The sequence below is a fragment of the Hippoglossus stenolepis genome, chromosome 11 (genome assembly GCF_022539355.2).
Source record: "Hippoglossus stenolepis isolate QCI-W04-F060 chromosome 11, HSTE1.2, whole genome shotgun sequence".
In the NCBI taxonomy this organism is placed as follows: domain Eukaryota; kingdom Metazoa; phylum Chordata; class Actinopteri; order Pleuronectiformes; family Pleuronectidae; genus Hippoglossus; species Hippoglossus stenolepis.
In genome coordinates, this window is record NC_061493.1 from 16,738,164 (window position 1) to 16,760,171 (window position 22,008).

The 22,008-nt window shown below is 41.2% G+C and overlaps 2 protein-coding genes across 2 annotated transcripts in view; one reads left to right on the forward strand and one right to left on the reverse strand.

The window, feature by feature from the left end:
• The first annotated feature begins 412 nt into the window (after positions 1-412).
• On the forward strand, positions 413-7,684 carry tmie (transmembrane inner ear). Its single transcript, XM_047342053.1, has 4 exons — positions 413-920; positions 4,884-5,001; positions 6,129-6,278; positions 6,926-7,684. Exons 1-4 carry the CDS (start codon positions 810-812, stop codon positions 7,057-7,059), a joined length of 513 nt encoding a protein of 170 aa, XP_047198009.1. The 5' UTR covers positions 413-809; the 3' UTR covers positions 7,060-7,684.
• Positions 7,685-12,132: 4,448 nt separating this feature from the next.
• pth1r (parathyroid hormone 1 receptor) overlaps positions 12,133-22,008 on the reverse strand; it is a 43,728-nt gene continuing 33,852 nt past the window's right edge. The window contains exons 6-13 of the mRNA XM_035170339.2: positions 21,167-21,353; positions 18,968-19,121; positions 18,523-18,583; positions 17,312-17,378; positions 17,091-17,185; positions 16,220-16,361; positions 15,884-15,925; positions 12,133-15,792 (exon numbers count right to left, since the gene is read on the reverse strand). Of these exons, the coding sequence (XP_035026230.1) occupies positions 15,430-15,792; positions 15,884-15,925; positions 16,220-16,361; positions 17,091-17,185; positions 17,312-17,378; positions 18,523-18,583; positions 18,968-19,121; positions 21,167-21,353 (1,111 nt within the window). The 3' untranslated portion in view covers positions 12,133-15,429. The remainder of the gene's footprint in view (positions 15,793-15,883; positions 15,926-16,219; positions 16,362-17,090; positions 17,186-17,311; positions 17,379-18,522; positions 18,584-18,967; positions 19,122-21,166; positions 21,354-22,008) is intronic.

The window sequence follows — 22,008 nt, forward strand, 5'->3', positions numbered from 1 at the left end:
AAACAGACAACACAACAGTCGGCCTCACAAAAGAACTACAAGGATAATTTCCCCATAATTGTAAACAACTAAAGACGTATAGATCGAGGCCAGACACATACCGTACACACACGTTGTAACTCTAACCCACACAACTTGAAATGACAAGATTTTCCCACCTGAGTTGAGCACTAATGACTCTTGTCAAAGTAATTTAAATCCAAACCCTTTTTGTCCTCAGGCAGGTGCGTGTTAAAATTGGATTCCTCGGTTCTGTTGCTCTTCCTATTTTTCCAAGGCTGTGTGAACATATTTTTTTTTTTACACTCCAGGCGATAAAGATGACGACGCCCGCAGCCATTTGCCTCACTGTCCTGCGCAGGCCATCCTCTTGGTTAACTGTGCTTCCCATCCCCCCACGTTGTGTGAACTGTCCCCAGCAGGATGAGCTGGCTGTAAACCACACCAGGTCTATTAATTAATTAATGTAGCCTAACTGCAGGGCTGGCTCTCCCTCCATTGTAGTGGAGCGGTTTTCAGCTGGCTGCAGTGGTGACGGTGGCTGGTGTTTTCTTTGGGTTCCTGCAGTGTTGTGGCAGAAAAGACAAGAGATATAGGGAAGAGCAGCAGCAGCAGACAACTGTGGATGGGAGGAAGCAGTCAGCACCATAGGCACCATTAATCACCCAGGGCCATTGTGGTCCTGTCCTGTACACGGCGCCAGTACAGGCAGGCGGGCAGACAGAGAGAGAGAAGGAGGTAGAGGGGGGGAAGCATAGGGAGAGGGAGAGAGGGGGCAGGGTGGCTGCAGGGAGGAAGAAGGGCAGAAGATGGTTGGGGATCAGCCTGTATGTCCACCTCAGCCCCTGCTGCGGGGCTGGGGAGCAGTGCTGCTGTCCCAGTGCTTGTCCTCCGTGTTCTCCCAGATCCCGGATCCTGAGGTAAGAGCCTGAATGCATCACTGTGTCCTCCACAGGTTCCTCTGGAGGAGGGAATATCCCGAGGGTCTCTCTGTGATGGGTGCAGGTGCTTTGCCTTTTAAAACGTAGCTTTGTGTGATTTACGGTCGTTGTTTGGTCACCAGGACTGTTGCTTTACTTGCCTTTTTAAAATGTGATTTGACGTTAAAACCCGATACACAATCGGGTCTTTACATGAACAGCGAAGGGACATGTGCTTGAGTGGGTGCACGGGAGGATGAATAAGATGAGTCCTGGTACGACCAAGTTGTTATTGTGCTCCTGGGCTCAAGAGAGGAGGTTTACACTGCACCTAACATTAGTATTTTGAAATGGCAACAAAAATAGCATCTGAAATCCATTATGTTTTCTAAAAATAAGGTAACAGGACAAAAGAAGAGGCAATTTACTTACATTGTGAAAACATGAGTGAATGGATAAAATATCCCTGTCAAACTATTGCTGTGCTTTATAGTGGAATTATAATATAATATCTATAACATAAAAAGGAATAATTAAAAGTCAACACTTGTGGTTGTATATTACAGAAATCATAAAAAAACTAACAGAAGAAACTAGCCTTGACATTGTGATTGGCTGAATTTTGATGCTGGTTCAGGGCAATATGTCTAAAAAATTTGATTATGTTTTTGTATACATCCATATGGAGGGAAGTGATGATTGAGATACATTTTTAAAATATATTTCTACAAATATCCCTGTTCTGACACGTGACCTCAACATTCACTTAACTTTGCTCTGCAGCAAACTAACACTTGAGCTTTCCGGCCGCCAGACGCTAGAAACTTCCACAAGCAGCTTCCCGCCAGCTGCTCGACACCTTCACTGCTTTCTGAAAGTAGAGGCATGATGAAGCTTGTGTTGGTGACAGATGTTGCCCAGTAAACAAATGTGATGTTCATACTTCAAATACCGCGATCAATCGATCTATATTGTAGCCTGTGCAGCTGACAACGAATACTTGATTTGACCTTTATGTGTGAGTGGTGGAGGCAAAATAAAGTCAGGCGAACATTCTATTGATCCTCTGTAGTCCTCAAAAAGAGATGTTCAAAGCTCAAAATACTACACAGTTAGATATACCAATGTGTGTATTGTTGTCCATAGCAAAAAAGCAGCTTTACTTCCTCGAAAAATCAACACACACCACAAACCTCATGGTCACAAACTTGTACTAATCAGTCCCACACATACTTCGACTATCGCTGCTACTCACAGCGCCGTCCACTCGAAAGGCTCCAACAGAATCTAAATACTCTGGACGTGGCACCTTTTTATACCGAATATCAGTTTTGTAAATGATATCTTGGTCATTGGTCCGTTACGTGCGAGTATCCCAGTGCTGCTTTTTCCCATTTTTCCATGTTAATCTTCATGTAACGAACAAATCAACCATCCAACAAAACAAAGTGTGTAATAATTGTGATATACGATTACCACGAGGTAACTCGAGGTCACTGTGATTCTGAGTTTGTGCTGTTTGTTCCCACCAAAACAAAACTTGCGGCTTAAAGCCACTAATCCCGCCACATGAAATGCCCCTCCAGAGTGAAGGACTTAGAATTACATAATCTCACTTGAGGCAAAAGAAATTGTTATTATTTGAGAGCCGTGCTAAATATCCTCATCAAGGATAATCCTTCTGTGGGAGTCGCACAACCGCAGCACGAAATTCATTCAGATCATTTTCTTTGCAGCGCCTTTGTTGAAGTTCACAGTCCCTCTTGTGTCCTCGACGGGAGACAAACAGTGGAAGCCCAGAAGACAGCTTGTAGTCACATTTCGGCATGTTGGCTCGCCGACGAGTATCAGCTCCTATACACAGTAAAAGCAGGTTATTTTTACCCTGGTGTCTGCACAAAAGAGATTTGTTTGATTCTCTCCACTCAAACTCGAAGAAATACGTACAGCCCAATTGAGCTCATTCTTCATATCGAATCTTCTGTCTCAGTCCTCAGTGTTCACCATCGTAGCTTATATTTAGAACGATTCTCAGAACACGTTTCTATTCCACCAGTAATGGGGTTATCGGCGAAGGCAGCAAATGTGATAAATGTCCATTTTCGAATGCATCGCCTGTTTCTATGGACCAAAGTATAGAGTTTCCACAACAACTTTCTATCATTCAATTAAGTGATCAATTTACAGTGGACAGGGGGTAAAAGGCTCCTGATGGTTTTATCTGCAGGCTGCTCCAAGGCATTGATCGAACACACACAGTTTTTCTTTCACAAATTGGACCCAATCCCCACCCGTGTTTCTTTTGGACTCACTGAATTTCTTGCAGCAGAGAATTAAGGCATCAAAGGCCATTGTGAAAATTTGGGGGAATACACAAGCACCAGTCCAGAAACCAGCTTTCTCTAACTGCAGTGTTTTAAGGGAGTTTGGGGGCCCCAGGTAAAGGAGAGTAGGGGGTCCCTACATCTAACCCAAGACAATACAAAACCAGATCATTCCAATGATCAAATGATTCTTTGACTACCAAAAATATAAACGAAGTGCAAACTATGCTTACACAAATAATAGTAAAGTGGTAAAGTTTAAGTGAAAACCCCCACCACCATCGCTGACACATGACACACATTTAGACGTTCTAGTCTTCAACCAAACCTCTAAGACTATGGAGACATGGCAGAAAGCCTCATAAAGGGTTTCTGACGATAGTATCGTTGCAGTTTCTATAAACAAACATAGAATTTGAGCAGGTCTGGATAGATTAGGTGGACGTCTGTAAGTCAAGTTCAGCTCAGTTGAATTTACAACAAATCTAAGTAAATATTAAATAACATTGATAGGTTGACTTTACTCAGAGGCAGGCCCAAGTGGCCTGAATGCGATCCCCCCTTTGTGATCCAGATCTGATTGATTAATGACAATGTGAACAGCACAGATCACATGGAATCTGATCTTTTCAAATTAGATTTGGGCCACTTTCATATGTGGTTCTAAGTTAGATACAGATCAGATTTTTTTAAATGCAACCTCAGTCTGAGCAGCCATGTGACCCATATCGGAATTTAGTGCAACTTTTACGTCACTCTCGATTGACATTCCTCATAATCCTGCGTAGGAGGAGGGGCTGGTGGGAGTCACCTGGCGGGAAAAAACAACATGGAAGACATCTGTGACAGAGGTAGTCAGTGCAGGGACAGTGAGGTTTTAGACCTCGTAAATACAAGCAAAACCTGAGGGATCGTATCGTAACCGGTCAAAGGATCAAGAGAAAAATCAAACCATCAACCCTCTGTGGCCTCCATGTTTATTACGGACTTCTTCTCCTTGATAACTTCCGCACACAGCATGCTGTGTTTGACGTCTTGTTGTTGTTCTGTGCATGTGGGTCACATCTGGGCCATGACCAGTTCAAATTGGATTCTGATATTGGCCACATTTTAAAAGATAATGTGAACAGCTACAAAAAAATAAATAATCGGATCTAGAAAAAAATCCAAATTGCACATCCGAGGCTTGCAGTGTGATGACATCATGGTATTGACCCTCACAGACTTCAGAGAGGTGAGGTTATAGTGGCATTAGATGTATGTTTGTGGATAAACTGTCCTGAGAAGAGACTGAAATTTCCACTAAACACTTTTTACATTTGACATTTGTGCGAAAACTGTGGATTGGGGAATTCTGTGACCGTTTGAGGACCGTTTGAGTTGATTCAACAAGAGCATCATTAATTCATTTGCGCTTGAATTGAAAAAGATAAAAGGAGTGACACCAATTACTCTGGTGACACACTACATTTCCTGAAGGTCAGTGTTATCACACAGAAATCTGGGCATAATCCTCTTTGGTTTTCTCTAAGAACTTGTTTACTCCCTGAGGTTTGCTCTCTGCTGTAATACCCGTTTCTGAAGATTTATTTATGGCATGCAGATACTTAGGTCAATCCTTTTTCTCTTTCCCCCACAGCTTTTGCCTACAGAGCCCCCTAAGAAGCCGGACCCCGTGACCTCAGAGACCGTCGTTTTCTGGGGGCTGCGGTTATGGCAGGTCATTGGCATCTTTGCGGTGTTTGGTTTGGCAGTTGGTCAGTATGTCTCATTAAATCACTTTGTTTTCACCCTCATTAATCATTCTTGAAACACAGACAGCTATAATGAGAAATAACTGCAGTCCAATGAGGTCTGTGCATGAAAGCACCCCTCCAGAATATGGTTATCAAGCAGAGTGTGGGTTGAAGTGGCCCAGATATTATGTCAGGGAATAAAGAAATCATCACGATCACGTATGTGTTTCAAGAAGTGGCTCATCCAAATAACAGCAGTGGCATGAGGAAAGGGAAAGTACAAGTGGTTCTTATATTAATGGACTATATCACAAATCTTTGTTTCAAAATGCAGGTGTTGTTCTTAAAGTTGTGCATTTCCACCCTGTACAACTGAGACACCTCTGATTTAATCCCTAATTGACGATTTGGGTTTTATTCACACAGGATTTGACAGGGACATCTATCTCAAGTTTTCTTGAGGAGTAAAATCATATTTTTGGATAAAAGACTGAAAAGCTGTGAATCTGGTGGTTTAAGCTAAACGGTATATTTTGCAAATAATCTTCATCTTATTTTAGCTTGTTAGAAGACTATTGCCGATAATGGTTTAGGGTAATCAAATTATTCAAATGAATCCTTTGAGATTTGTCTGTAGCAAATTAAACAACAGTCTATCCACCAGTTGTTGAGTCATTTCAGTTTAAAGCATGAATGTGAACCTCACAGTGGTGCTACATGAAAAGGGGATTGCTCACAATCAGAGAAATCTGTCTGGATGAGTAAAAGTTTTGACCTTTAGGTGGGGCTAGTCAAAAAGTCAAGGGAACACTAAAGTCCAACATGGCACCCTAACTGCAGAGCTTTTCAGTCTGGAGAAAACGATGCAGCGACTGACTGAACGACCAACTAGCTGACCAGCGAGCTGGCTCATATGGGGTCAACATTTCTGCTATGTGGTTCAGGGCCAGACCAAGGCGAGCTTTAAAAGTGATCAGTAAAAGCTTACAATCATTTTAAAACTTTACAGGGAGCCATTATATGAATACATCCAAAACTGGGCAAAAAAACCCCAAAATCGATCCATCTATCAGTTGATCTACACGCTCTACATATTCTACTGAAATAAAGTCCTTGTGCCTTGTGTTTTTTGTCCCTCTCTCCCTCAGTTATCACCCTGTGCTGTATATTCAAATGTCGAATCCCGAGAACCAAAAAGGAAATCGAGGCGCGAAACCAGCAAAGGCAGGCCGCCAAGAAATACGCCAACACATTAGAGACAGTGCCACCTCTGAACGAGCTGACTGAGATCCCAGGATGTGAGTCCCTCTTTATTATCTCTCCAGTGTTAATGTCTCTTTATTAAATGTAATAATAACAATAACAAGCAGGAGCTCAGACTCCGCTGTGATTTGCTCCCCTCGCTTTCTCTTCTGCCACAGTTTCTTTTTAATCCTTTGTTTGGAGCTGCACACGAGCAGCCTCCGGTGCTGGTGACTGCAAATGAGAAAATTGGAGATAAATAAAGACGGTTTGAACTGTCATAGACACCGACTGCTCATTATGTCCATTTAGGGCAGTCTGTCGTTGCTTTATGTTAAAGAACAGCCTACATCTGAAAACCAGGAAGAATAACTTTAGTGAGTTGAGCTCCCTGTGGATGGAGAGCTGCCTCTGAGGGGCATAGTTGATGTCTTACAAGACTCTCGATTGTTGTAGTCTTACTCAAAGATTACGGCGAAGAGGACAGCTGTCTTTTTACATAACTTCTTCTCCGGGGCAGCTGTAATTTTTTTATTTTCCCTCTCCTCTTGTTATCTCACAAGATTTGCTTCACTTAATTCTTCTGCTCTGCTTTATGCTTCTGCTCTGTACTAAATTGACTCTTCTCTTACTCTTTTCTTCTTCTCTTCTCCTACTCTTCTCTTCTCCTCCTGTTTTCTCCTTCTCTTCTTTTCTCTTCCAGCTGCCCTCGATGCCTCTGCAGTACAAACAGTGTCTGAGCAGGTCCAACCTCAAAGTGCTGAAAACAGCCAGCTCTCTGTAGCTGGGGTCAGCGAGGAGCAGCCCAGCTCCCTCAGTTTGCCCGAGACGGCATAATTCTTCCTCCTTTGCTTCGAATCTTATCTTCTGTCACACTTGGTCACTCTTGGTTAAGTGACTTAAAAAAAACAAAAAAAACACAGTGTATACACATTGGCTACAAAGTCCCTTTCATGCATCTACCATCAATATATCCTGTCGTCTTTCTTTGATGCCTGATGCGTAATGCTTGGAATTTATATACAGAAAGTAGAGCACAACTTGAATTTTGCTTGCAGGTGGTTGAAGTGCAGCAGTGACTGTGTGCAGCAGAAACTTTTACTCATGGCTCCAGAATACAGATCGTACTGCGTTTTACAAATATGATTCTTGTAGAGCAGCTGGACTTTTGTAGTTTATACTTTTGTATTTTGTAAAGCTTGCATCTTCCTTAAAGCCAAAAATGTTTTTGATAAAAATGCACAGATTTGCATGAAAAAGTTAGAATTTTGTGAGAAATGTGAGGCAATGTTAAAGTAATGCATGCAGCTGTTTGTGCTCCACTGTACGCTTGTCTTTATCCCTGTTTCCTTTCGTCAGATTTACTTTGACTAAAGCAAATCATCCATACAATTTCCTTCCTGTGTTAATTAAAATTGATTATAGATGTCGGCGCTGGTGTCATCTGTAATTATAAATGCTTCTTTTTTTCCTCCCGGGATTTTGACTCGTGTTTACCTAAACCGTCTCAACGGCTCAGCTGTGGCTTCTCCAGGTTAAGAGCGGTGACGGATAAGGACTGACATCTGTCTCGTCTGGCTCCTCCTGATGATTTAATTACGCATTTGTGTGCATTAATACAGAAATTAGTTATGGTGGAAAAAGCATTGAGCTGTCAATAAGTTTTTTTTTTCTTGCCATGGCCATGGCATTAGAGGGGGGGGGGGAAGAAAATCAGATGTAAAAACCTACTATAGCGAGAGCGTCAGTCTGTCTTCAATCTCCACAGAGAGTTGATCTAATATGCATCGCAGTGAATCCTCTTGCGTGACTATTTAACTAATCAACCATGTGGCTGGGAGAGGAGCTGAAGGGGCTGTACTGACTGCAGCCATTATAAATAGTAAGCATGAACACGTATTTATCAGCCGCTCTCAACCATGAACTCCAAACCATACTGTGATTTGCTTCTAGGGGGAGAGCAGCATCCCTGTGAGTGAATATGCAAATTGCTTCCTTTCTCTACTGATTATATCACGAATTGTGCCACAAGAATCATGTGACAATCCAAATGACCACGTGCAGCGAATGCAATGTCTCTGAATGAACATCGTGATAGAAAAATTAAATTCATAATGAAAACTTTTATGTATTTATTTTTTCAAACGAGGGCTCGATTATGCGGAGGAACAGAAATGTTGCTCCGCTGTAAAGACACTGACTGTAAATTACCAGTTAAATCAATGTTACAAATGAGCATCAAGATATGTCTGATCTCATCTCTCTGATTTGTCCGTGAATATATTTTTCACACAAAACTGGGATATGTCAAGTGAGGAAAAAAAAACGTACTTCAGGGATAAAAGAAAATCAACGTTACCTTAATTACGTTTCTGCGGGGAATTTACATTTCTACTCAACTTTTCTTTGCTGTTTATTTTCTTGCAGTTCACAAAGGACTCACTTTTTCCTTCCTCTGTATAGTGTGTGTATAGGAACAATACAAGACCTACTGCATGGATTATGATTATCAACTAATCCAATCATCAAAGTGAGTAAAGTGGAAAAAGGAATCAATGTTGGTTGGAGATCTTGAATCAACTGCTCAATCAATCTGCTCTGATTCAACTCGCATTTGCAGCCGAGATCCGAGATGTAGATTATTAAAAGAGCCTAACATGTCCGAGCACATTGCTATATGTTACTGTAAGCGACAGGATCAACGGCAAAGATAGGTGCATTAGAAACATATTGGTGATATGTAGAAAAACAAATGTAATGCGGGAGAAAAGACGTCCCTTATGCAAACGCAACTGAGAATACACTTTAGTTTTGTGGGTTGAAGAAAATACGTGAGGTACAAAAAACAAAGAACATGTTATTTTCCCCGTTGAGATGTCCAACATTCTCTATTATCATTCTCTCTCTAGGGCTCCATTTGCACACACTCACCAAACTGTTAAAAGCATCATCATATCTCTTAAAACACACATTGTGAGGAAGGAACCAAATCTTCCTCTCGCATTATCCTTTCCTCTCCCTCTGCCTCACACGCATTCAACACAGGGACTGAAAAGAACGAGTGACTAACTCTCTTATTTGTTCTTGCCAGACCTGATACTTCGACAGCACATGTTTCCAACTGGGCTGGAAATGAGGGTGGTCTCAGCATCACCGAACCGGCACGGCTCAAACACGTTCAAACACATTTCTCACACATCTAATGCTCTGGATGGTGCAGGGAGGAAAAAGGTCATTTGAGGTTCACAGTGAAAAAAGGGAAGTTGCTCTGGTTACAAGTCTCGCTCGGTTCTAGTACAACAGGGATATTCATCTAATGCGTTTTCTGAAAGGAGCCCTACTTATAATTTAAATTCACACTAGTCAGACTGAACAGGATTTAATTTAATCACACTTTCACTGGTAGGAGTAACACGTGTAACCTGTGAAAGAAATAATCTTTCCCTGGGAATCTATGACTCTGAACCTGAATGAGTATCTTAAAAGTTAGGTGACAGGGATCAATTGGCCTAAGACTTAGGACCTAAGACTTGCTACCAAGCGGACCAATTAGAGCGGCCTCTGATAGATTAGTCAGGCTTGGTAAGGTTGGAGTGCATGTTAGCAATAAACACACGAGCATTATGAAATCTCCAGCTATGGTGTGTCTGTGAGTTTTTGCCGGTCACCAACCCACATGGACCCTAACCTGTTACAAGCCTCAGACGCCACCCCCTAGCTCCGCCCCTGGAATATGCCAAGAAGATTTGTATCAGCTGCGTCTGTGCTGAACATTTGACATTTAAGAGATGTGTCAGGGTCCAGGCCTTTCGTCGAAGGCAGCGTTAACCTTTAATTATTCCACGACGCTGCACAACAGGAAACGGGGGCAAAAAGTCAAGTCTCAGTTCCAACTTTGACTAAAACTGGAACAATAACATCTGGGTTTAAAAACCAGACATTCAATTACATCGCATCACTGAGCCATCACCATCCACCGGCTCTAACCTGCCGCTCCGAGGAAATCATATCTCCAGGTTTTGTCTAAATCACACTGGTGTAAAAGTAAACGTGTAGAAAAAGAGTAAAGTCAAAGAGTGGAGAGTATAAGAAGACAGAATCAGTCAAGACAAGGGAATCTGTTCATGGCGTTCTGTTGGTTGGTTGATTATTTTAAGTCGCCTGGATTCATCCACCACAGTAAGACACGGGACCAAACATATTTCAGGTTTACTCTCGCCGCCTCCGGCAACTATTGGCATTTGGTGTGTTTGTCATTCGGTTACTTGGCCTTTGTTAGTGTATCCTGTGTCTGAAGCTGTGGTCTGAAGCTTCTGTAGAGCACCGGGATAATGTTTGCTTTGCTACTGGAAAAATGATTCGACAAAGTTCTCTTATTTGACCCCGGCTGGAATCTCTTCACTGTGCAACTTTCACAGCTTTTAAATATCAGCGGCTTGGTAAAAACACACCAATGTTTCTTGTTGATCTCTTTCACATCAGGTGTAATTTGTTATCTCTCGCCTGAAGCTGTTATTTCTTTTCCTTTTGCCCGGTGCCTGAAAATAAATAACTCCTGTGGGCTGAAATGTTATTTGACCTGTTGACCTTTGACTTTTCTCAGTTTTCATTTAAAATAAATACAAGTAAAGGTAAAAAAAACTGGAATGGCACTCCCTTAATTCAACAAAGCCACATGCACCAAACTGCTCTCAGTCACAGATGTCGGTTCCATAAATCATATTATTTAATCAAAATCCAGGAAATTGGTGAAAATTAACGCCTCACAATGTTAAAAATAATGTGTGGAACGATTTGTGGTATTATCTGGGTTTATGCCAAAATGTTTTGGATTTAATGGAAATTAGTTCAGTAGTTTTACGTTGACCTGCTGAAAAAAACATAAAAACAAGCAGTGGTATGCGCTCTATTGTGTGACATCATAGTTACACTATGGATTATCTTAAAGTTACACTATGGCAGTGTATTTAAAAAAAATGTCAAAGTCAAACTCTGAGTCCAGAAGAAATATTTTATTCGAAATACCCATTTCATTTTGTTGTACTAAATCCAATAACTTCAATATCAATATCCTACCTCTGTGAGCCTTGTGCACTTGCGCTGTGTGTCACCTCTTGAAAAATTGAGATAAAAACATTGTCTCTGTCACTAAGCTGACTGTAAACCTTTGTTCTCCATTCCTCAGCCTGAAAGCACTTCAAACAATCCAATTAAAAGAATAAATAGACCATGCTTATGAGGACAGATAGAAACAGATGTGCCTTCATTATATGTAACCTACTTAGGCCGGCATTCTGTCGGATTAAATTCTTTCTTCCAATTAGCTATGGAGGCAGAAACCTGATGATACCTGATGTGTTTCTTTTCTTTTTATATCACTTTTCTTTCTGCCGCAGCTGCGAAAGTAGAAGAAAAGGAGGAGGTGACGACCGTCTCCGGGAAAGTGGACGCTGATAAAGCAGAGAAGAAGACCAAGGAGGGCAAGAAGGAAGGCAAGGGTGCCAAAGAGGGGAAAGGAGATGAAAACGATGCATCAACAAAGAAGAAGGGTGAGAAAGGTGAAAAGGGAGCAACCAAGAAAGAGGACGCAGATGGGAAAGGGAGGAAATCTGGAGAGAAAGGGGACAAGGGGGAGAAAGGAGGTAGGGGGGGAGCTAAAGAGGGAGCTAAAGGGGGAGCTAAAGGGGAGCTAAAGGGAGCTAAAGGGGGAGCTAGGAAGGCTCAAAAGTGAACTGAACCTTCCACTGACACCCACCGAGAGAGATTATTTCATTTTTCACCGCAAGCATTTCAGGCACTTTTTTTCTTATATGAAATTTGTATGATATTATATTTGAAATAAAGAAAAATCTTATGTATAAGAACATGCATTATGGGTATTTTGTCTCAATCAGATTCACAACAGTTGAAAACATGTGAGTACAGATTTATTGACTTATTCACAATTCACTGATGAACATTATAAGACCAGGAACCATCTTCCTATTTTAACCTTCCACGTTTACACTGATATCTACAACGTGCCTACATCACGATGGAGTGATGAGAGAGTGAGACGTGTGTCGGAGAACACCGCTCACACGCTGCGTCTAAAGCACGAAGAGCGACGTCCACGCCACTGAGCACATTTCGGCACAAGATAAATAAAAGACAATGAAACACATTATATACTTCCATGAGAGGTATTTGTAAATAATGAAATACAACATTAGCTCTATGGTTATTGGCCTTATTGTACACTTGATTCCAAAACACAATCATCTTACAGGATACAATCAGAACAAAATACTGTATTATAGGGTATTAAAGTGCTCAAATATATAATTTTCCAAGTGTTTTTCTTTCATAATAAAATTATTTTCATGCTCTGATACCGCCCCTCTTTTTAATTAAGAACCTGGATTATGCAACGGCAACATGTTTACTTGCCCAGCGGCAGTTGGTGGAAAGTCTGAGTGAATCTGAGGAACAACTCCCTCAGTCAGCTGCAGTCTTAAATCTTGTACATACTGTAAACTCTACTGATGGTATGAAACTGTAATATCTAGAGAGGGTTCCCTCAGTCTCGGCCTTTTTCCATCTCTGTGGCCGGCAGCCACATGGAATTACTGCTGTAGACAATCCACTCAACCTCGAGTCGCAATCGTGAGCGATCCTCGTGCAAACGTCCAAGCTGGGTCCATTTAGTCCGTTAATAGAAACGTATAGAATATGACTGGATTTATTTAATAAACAACTGCCTGATGGGAAAACAGTTGAGGCCGTTTGTAACATGATTTAGTGTTTTCTACTTTACTCTTTGAGATGCAGTGTAAATCTGCTGGATGGACTTGAGGCCAGTACAAACTGAGCAGACCAGGATTTGACCTTTAAGGAATGAGTCAAGCACAATCCTAGCAAATCTGTGTAACGGGAGCATAACTCAGTCAGTATGAAGTCACACTGGACGAGAGCGCTCGCCACAAACGATGGTAGCCGGATGAAAAAATAAGAGGGAAAAACGACATTTTTCTGAATCCATCAGAGATATATTTTGTTTTCACACCAAGAAGTCATGTTTTTTAAAAATACTTTACACTAGTGTTGGTTTCCCATTATAATTTAGGGAGTGACGTCAATTCAACAGGTAGAAGTGTTTCTGTTTGAATGGAGAAAATGAATAGACCGATTTATTCAGGCAATGTCTGACTTTGCATTTGGTGCATTCCAACTTTTGACAAAAGTTGGAATGCACCAAATCAACGTCCTCGTCTTGCAAACATTTTATCGTCAGAAGCGTCTGCCGTCTCAACTTCCTGCAATTGGTCTGAAATTATGTGAAAATCCCTAAAAATATCTGAGACCAACTCTTTTGGTTAGACAAAATTTTGGTCTAAGTCATGGTTTGTTCTGATTAAACTGCAAAGTCCGCAGGTCTTGACCAAACAAGGAAGGTGTGAAAGCTCCTTCTGATTCAATTTGTCAATCTGGATTTATATTTATATTCCTAGATAAGAGAGGTGTCAGTTTCTTGTTACTGCGCCACAGAGAGTTGTTTTCTCCTTTGACACAAACATGTTTGCATTGTGTTTATTTTACATGAAATTTTGTATTTTATATAAAAAAAACATCAATCTACGCGGGGGCTGAACTCTTTCACTGTGACATTTTCCAACACTAACTATCAGTAGCACTTTAGTTTTTTTTCTTTCGGGGAGAGGGTCACTGTTAACACCGTAACCTTTTCTCTGTGACCTTTTCTCTTTGGTATAATGGAGATGGTGACCTAACCTGCAAACTATGTAGGTTAGGTGAATTAAGTTTATAATATCTGGTGGAATGCTTCATGAAATGCCAGTTTGAATGCCCTCTGTCACTAGATATATTAACCAGTTTTTTTCTTTTTGGGGGACTATTTACATTAATTAAATATTGCAAACATTCCGTAAACAAACACGTGAAAAAAAAGAGATATACACTGAAACATAGCTTTACAACATATCCATACACATGAAGACTACTAGATCACAATTAGAATGTATTTCTGACCTTTGTAAACATTGTGACTTGTATATATACATCAAAAAGCAGCATAACACTGGACCATCTGTAAAAACTATACTGTGTGTTATTCATTTCTGGGTTTTCCTTCATATCCGCCACAAATGTCACTCTTGGAATTCCAAGGGAATTTGAGATTTTCCTCATTCCTCATTTAATTAACATTCCACTGCAATATACGGCCATTTCCTGCACCCGGTGTTTTGGAATGGGGGGTCTCTCTTCCTTTGAAAACTTTGCCGAGAACACATGATACTATTTGTGTCAGATTTCCATTAAGTTATTCTTTACCTCAGCTAACACTGACAGAGACAACTTCTTCAAAGAAATATTCTCACTTTGGCATCATGTTGTGTGTGTGTGTGTTTTGCAGAGAATTTGAATATGAAACATTCATTTGAACTCCTCGACATCTGTTGTAATTAGAGCGATGAATACTGGGTCTTTCTAAACAGCACAAACTGTACAAAAAACAGACTATTTGACACAAGCCTTATATAACGTCTTCTGAAGAGAAACGCTGACCAGGCTAAAACACCACTTTAAAAGTATAAAAATAGGTGCGCAACAACAGAGGACTTCAATTACCTGAGTACCTTCCCTTTTACACTGAAGTGGATACAAGTCGATGCAGGACAAATGAACAGTCGCCCCATAATAGTAGCATTAACTCCTCTTCTTATGCCGAGGGTGAACTTGGTCTACTCACACTGACTTAATCTGGAAACCAGTGGCCGATGGAATTGCCACCGAGCGCACTCCAAATCCAACTCCCTTTACATCGGTGATTAAGGCTGTTCCTGGTGACGACTGCGACTAACCTCGGTTTGATTTATGCACAATAGCTGAGCACGAGACGTTTGCCACAAAAGCGATGAGAGAACGAGATAACGACGGTGGAAAAAGAAATAAGACAGTCTGTGTTTCAGCCTTTTACACATTCACTGTGGCAGGTGCGTCTTGAAAGAGTATTCGCCACAAAAATGAAGCTCACACGACTGATACGCCTTTTTTCGCCTGGAGCCTCATCGGTCTGTACAGTTCAGGCTTGATTCACAGGAGGAAGATAAACTGGCAGTGTTGACGCATGCAGTCGTCCCCTTCAGACCATCCTGCCGCCGTGTTGATGATTTGTTCATGTAGTTTTCTTGTACAGCGGCCTGGCGGTCACATGACTGTTTCCCGCTCCTCCTCGACCACAGGCGAGGGTTTCTCGTTCTCGCAGGGCCTCGTGTGAGCTGAGTGCTCCTCCTCGGGAATGTGGAGCTCCTGTCCCGACGAAGGTAAGGAGTTCTCTGAGACTGAGCCGTTCTTCACGTACCCGGGCAGGTTCCTGTGCCCGTTCACGGGCACCGGGCCCAGCCTCGTCGTGAGGTGCAGCGCCAGCGGTCCTCTGGCAGTGACGTTGGTAACACTGGTGTGTGACACCATAGGTCCGTAGCTGTATGTGTTACTGCCACTCCGAGCTTTTCTTTTGAAGTCCAGTGCCAGAGTCCTCCTGCTCCACGACTTTTTGATCTCAGCTTGTACCTTGAGGGAGTAAATGTTATTTAGCCACTTAGGAGCATAAATAATATGCAGTAAGTTTTTCTGTGAACTGTGAAACTTAATGAGTTCTTACCTCCCCGTTGCAAAAGCAATATATGATTGCGACGAGGAATCCCTGCAGAGGAGAAGAGAATGATGATATGACATTTTATCTGTGTAATTGTCTGTCGATTTTCTATAGCATTTTAAAATCATCAGCCTCTCCTCACTTCCTCTCTATCTTAATTATGATCTTAGCAAAACCAAACACCTCAACAACAAGTATTAGATCAATGAACTGTCCTCTCATGCTGGAGACTAGAGAAGAGAGGTCAATTAGATTGGTTCGGCTTAAAAGGACAAACAGATATTATAAGGAGTCCATGGTGTTAAATGAGCATTTCTGGCACTTGTAATGCAGCAGCTTTACCTGGAAGGAGTTAAACAGCATCTCGTAGTGCATCTGGATGAGCCAGGGGACTCCGGACACCTCTGTGTACGGCATGGCGTTGAATATGATGTAGTGGACACCAAACAGGGGCATCAGCACCAACGTGGACTTCAACAATTTTCTGTAACAGTATAATATATTATATATTATATTATATATACTGTATATATATATATAAAATCTTTCTGCCCATCACAAATGTAAAACAGCTAATTTTCGCACGTTCATTAAATTCTCAATTCATTTCCCATTATTCATTTTTTTATGAAATGTTTTAAAACTCCTTTCTTTTACTTCTTAGAATTTTTATCTTCTGAATCTGGTTTGGTGCGGAGACGATTCGTAAATTATCTAATTATTGAATCCACAAAAAATCAAGTTTAAATAATTAACTAAGCAACAGTGCAAAACATTTGTGTTTCCAGCTTTTCAAATGTTAGAATTAGCTTTTTTTTCAATTTAAAAGTCAAAAAAATATAAAAACTTGTTTTGGAATGTTACTCAACAAGCCATTTGAAGATTTTCACCTTTGACAACTGTTCTTTTTTTTACGAATTTCTGTACAATTGGAGACTATATATATATATATATATATATTAATGCTCATTCAAAACAATAACTGATTATCTATAATAATAATAATCAGTAGTTGCAGCCTTTCATGAAGGTAAAGAGACATTATTATACACAACAGCAATTTGGAACCTGTCTCATGATGGAAATGCAATTGGAGCAAATATATTCATGGTTTCATCACGATGAGAGTGATGCAGGTTACACATCATCACATGAGGACTGAGTGGAGATGAAATGAAATTAATCATCGAGCCCAGCTCTTGCATGTTGTTACCTGTACTGTTGTCTTGTGTCACACCGTCCAGCGTTCGTCTCTCGTAGTTTAGTCGCCAACACTCTGATGATGTTCAGAAATAGCATGAAATTAACCTGGAGAGAAAATAGAAGCACAATGATAAAATTAAGTGTCACTGCAATGACACATGCAGGTGCGGCAAAAACAGTGTCATTTCCTGCACAGTAGGAGAAAAGTGTGAGCGGGGACCTTGTACTCACCACGACAGCTGCCAGGATAGGCACTTGGTAAATCCATTTCAAATTGCCTGCACTTAAGTCCCAACACCTGCAGGAACAAAATACAGATCAGCAAAGATAAGTGAAGATCGAGGGGGTAGACGTGATGATTCAGGATCCCCCTGTGTCTCTCGTGATAAGTCTCATCAGACGCGACTCATCTTTCCCCTCGTTTTGATTGCAACATAGACACAGATATCATATTGACCCATTTCCTAGGGTTGCCCCCTAAAAGCCAAAGATTCAAATGATCAGTCGCAAACCCCACAGTTGAATAAGATTCTCCAAGTCAATTATCTACAAAGAAATTGTGTCAGTCAGTCTGAAGATGCTTCTGGGGCAGTTTCAGTCCCCCGTAGAGCGAGTGCTCCTCGCTTTCACTCTGCTCTGTGGAGTAAAATCATTCTACGACGTCAAGTTGTCCTCTTTGCTTAAGAGGACAACTGGGTGTACAACTCACTGTCGGCATGAGCCAAGGGCGAGTGTGAGAAAACAAATTAAAAAACGAAATAAATGATTACATGATTTTTCTGACCTTATTTCTTCATTTACTATGTATTACCCCTGCACTTCACACAAAGACTCCATCAAGTTTAAGAGCTTTTGCAGATGTGGTTTTTCTGTTATTAGAGGAAAAGCATAAATAGTGCTGGCTGTAAGTCAATATAAACCAGTACGGCAACTAGTCGATATGTTTGGTTTTTAGCCAAATGCCCACCATGACTTCTTCCTCCATACTACCTATTACTGTTGAAAGCACACGACACAGCTGTGGTTATTATCACGCTTGGTTGGTTTTCCTGGCCAAAAAAAGGCTTAAAGGAAGACGAAAATGTCCTGCTGCTCTCCTGCAGCTGCTGGATGAGGGTGTATGGTGCACACAAGCTGTGCCCTTACAGAAGGGGATGGGGAATCAATTTTGCTCGGCTTTCAACCCTGACATCAATATTTACAACAACAAAAATCCAAGACAGGTTTGAGAGTCAGGAATTGTGAAGAAAAATTTGTTTTTAAAAATATCTTCAAATTGAATAATTTAAGCCTTAAACCTGTGTGCCGGTATTTTTGTTAACATGAGATGAGCAAAACAAACTTCACTGCCGACTTTGATAACACCTGAGAGCATGACCTTCATATTTCTGCATTAAAGTTTAACCAGAATAACATCTGCATTATTCATACACATCACTCACTCTGTGTCCGCAAACGTGGCTCTCACAGTTGCCCAAACTGTCACAAACATCGCTGGTACTCCTGAAAAATAAACATGAAAACACATTTATTACAATTGCTTTGAAAGAATTGCGTCACCATGAGAAAATACATAATTCCAAAAATCAAAGTCCATAACTTGCTAGGCAGGTAGAACCCGGGGAGCACAGCATCCACATTGTATGCGCTGTGCTTGTGTAACTTATACGCACAGTGTGTACAATGCAGGAACTGTAAAGCCCATATTCAGGTATCTGTGTCTTTCCACAGTTTCCACCGATGTCGAGCCTATTTCCAACTTGTCATCACTTTAATTAAACCATCAAAAAATAAATATTCCAAATCAGATTCAAATTTGCACGTTATTAAGCCTACTAATCATATTTTAATCACATGCACACAGAATGTAAATGAAGCACTACTCACCCCAGCCAATCAGAGTAAATCCCCACAGATACTTTCTGTCTGAGAAGAAGGTCATAAAAATGAGGCTATGGAGGTACAGGCCCTCAACGAGGATCCAGTAGTAATTGGTCGCAAGAAAGTACATGAACAAGGTCACCACCACCTTACAGCCGATCTATAGACAAACAGCAGACAAGAAGAAATATTGGTGATCACACAAGACAGACAGTGATACTTTATAATCTTCCACTCGTGCTTTTACTTTGATTGATGCTGATGTGGTTTGCGCGGAGGAGCTGCAGAGCTTAGCAAGGCTTAGAATTAGAATTAAACCCTTAAACAAACTATCCAGACTAAAGAGTAAATATAAGATATTAGATAGGAGATATAAATATATACAAGACAAGCAATAAGGAAAAGTATTATGGGTCCCCTTAATTGTGTTTTCGACCGTGTGAATTTCCCCCGGGCCCTGTGACATTTTATCGTACCAGGGCAGATTTGGAGGGTGATATTAATCAGTATTATGTGCAGTTGTATTGACAGAGTGTGTTGAGGTCTCAGAAGAGCGGAATGATTTATGGGCTTCGACTCCATCGATTCTGCTCCAGTCTGTCAACCTCTGCATCGTTATCAAGCTTCATCTGTTGCTGGTGTATGGTCACACCATGAATATCAGACGATATCTGTATGTTTTGTGGCGTGTGACTCCCCAAAACAGAGTCGCTGAAATCCAGCCTGACATAAAAGACAATGTGGAATCAGACGTTGATCACATTATGACAAATACACATAAGTCACCAAATGAAGGGATATGTGCAAAAAGAAAAGCAGATAATGAAAAACCTACTTCTAGGGTCATCGGGTGAGAAGTCGGCCTTACTCTGGAGAAGTCACTGTTCTATAACATCTATTAACTTTTATAGACATACAAAGACTTTTTAAAAATATATATACATTCCTTTTTGTTTGTTCGTGTAAGTCAGTTCAGAGAGCCATGGGATAAAAGTGTCCGCTCAATATGTTGCACAAATTGTTTGTTTGCATATTAAAGCATGCATGAAAAGTACCCAGTCTTCACCCAAGGAAAGCCAAGTACTGGTCTAGTAAAAACTTGGCACGGTGACGGACAGTGCAGTTTATTTGCTCCGGTCCTGGAAAGCAGGTGAGACTGCGCAAAATAACCCTGAGCACAAAACTGCACTAAAATCTAATGATCTGTGCACATAATGCCATCGGATATTGATTATTCTTATCATGAGAAAAACAGAAAACCCTTTATTAGCTATATAGTGTAATCTGTGCAATAATCAAACCATAAATTCATAATGTGATAGGCAAGAAAAGTTCAAATCGGAGCAACTGGACCTGGTTTTAGATACTTGAGGAGCAAGTGAGGGGAGCTAAATTCATTCAGTGTATATAAAGAATCAAATAACACTATAAAGTAGTCGCTAGAATGGCACTAAATAGAGCGTATACCTCCGCAAAGGCCCAATAGTGACATTAAATTCAATCAAGCTGTACCAACAATTCCACACACTCATAAATATCATTCCCCTAGATGTGCCTGATCAAGATCCATGAATTCTTCCCTGCAGTGAAAATGTCCTAAAACACAATATCTCACAATGTTTAAGGATCTGCCGAGGTAGTTTTTGTGTCAGAGCCACGACATTAAAAGTCCAATCACCTTTTGTTTTAGTTGAGCATAAGGGACAACTGGTGAGTCCTGGTCAAAGGACCGAAGACCTGTCCTTATGTTACCTACTCGTGGATGGAGCAGGTCAGAGATGTAACCTGGTAGCTGCACAGCACTATACGTGCAAACAGGCACTTTAGTATTAATCTTAAACGAAGGGAAGCCAATATAAAGATGATAAGATGGTGTGATGGGAGAAGTCTCGCTGGACATCGTTCACCGTCTGGCGCCTGCGTTCTCGACCATTTGCAGACAACTTGCTAAGGCAGGTGAAGAAAGGCGTCACCTCTCATCCCCGAAGCTTCTTGGTGAAACTTCTTTAATTCCCTACAACAAAGGCCAGTTGCACCGAACTCAACTTTCCTTGGAAAACCACAACCTGCACACAGACTGATTCCCCGTCAAAGAAGGAATTCAGAGAGTGTTTTTCCTTGTCTTTGTGTTTCTTCGAGGACATAGTGCTTTAGGGTGACCCCATACATGCTGCAAGTGTGTTCCAGCCGTGTTGGCGTACTTACGAACTGTGTTTTGTTGGCCGGTGGAGCCTCGGTGATGGACTTGAGGTCTTCCACTGTGACTCTTTCCATGTTCTCTAAGGCTGATCCAGAGTAGAGTACAATGTCTTTCACGAAAATACTTATGGCTCTCAGCATGTAGGACACGAATAGGTGCATATGGATGTAGTTCCTGGTGCAGTGTAAGCGTCTGGGGAGAAAACAAACGAGACGCAAGGTCAAAAGATAGATCTGCTGGGTTTTGTGTGTGTGTGTGTTTGTGTGGGCTGGCACACCTTCATGCGTAAGTATTTTCTCACACACACACACACACACACAAATAGTACTCATCCTAATCGGAGCCAGCTGAATTCCACGCTGACTAAAACACATTCTTGAGATTTAGGGGCTTGAAACGCACAAATATTGAAATGCGCCGCTCAAATTGAGCTGTAAAAACAAAATTGCAAGCATGTGTTGGGACAAGCAATGCAAATTTCCTCCCAGACAAGCGCACGTTTATCTGTCAAGATTCCTCCCAAAACATCCTGTCTGAGAGTTCCCCGTGGAGTCGGCCTCTGAGGTCAGGCTCCCGTATTGGAATCAAGCCCCTGGATCAATAGCCACAAAGGTTACCTCATTAAGTAAGTCAATTTTAATATTTATAGGGTATTCAACGGGTTTTTACTGCATTGCAAAAGAGACATTGAGCAAGAATATTCTGAAATATCCTGAAATAAATATATAAAAAAAAACATTATCATTCTGTATCTAATATTAACTATTCAAGCTCAATAATGAGCCAAATGTTTGACAGGCTATCCTCAGAGACCTATTGATTTAGGAGCAGCAGGCAAAGACTAATC

Bases quoted from the DNA above. Each gene is read 5' to 3' on its own strand.
- tmie (XM_047342053.1), top strand. From the start codon at position 810: ATGGTTGGGGATCAGCCTGTATGTCCACCTCAGCCCCTGCTGCGGGGC. The intron at 921-4,883 runs GTAAGAGCCTGA...TTTCCCCCACAG, and splicing joins CCCAGATCCCGGATCCTGAG to CTTTTGCCTACAGAGCCCCC. The intron at 5,002-6,128 runs GTCAGTATGTCT...TCTCTCCCTCAG, and splicing joins GGTGTTTGGTTTGGCAGTTG to TTATCACCCTGTGCTGTATA.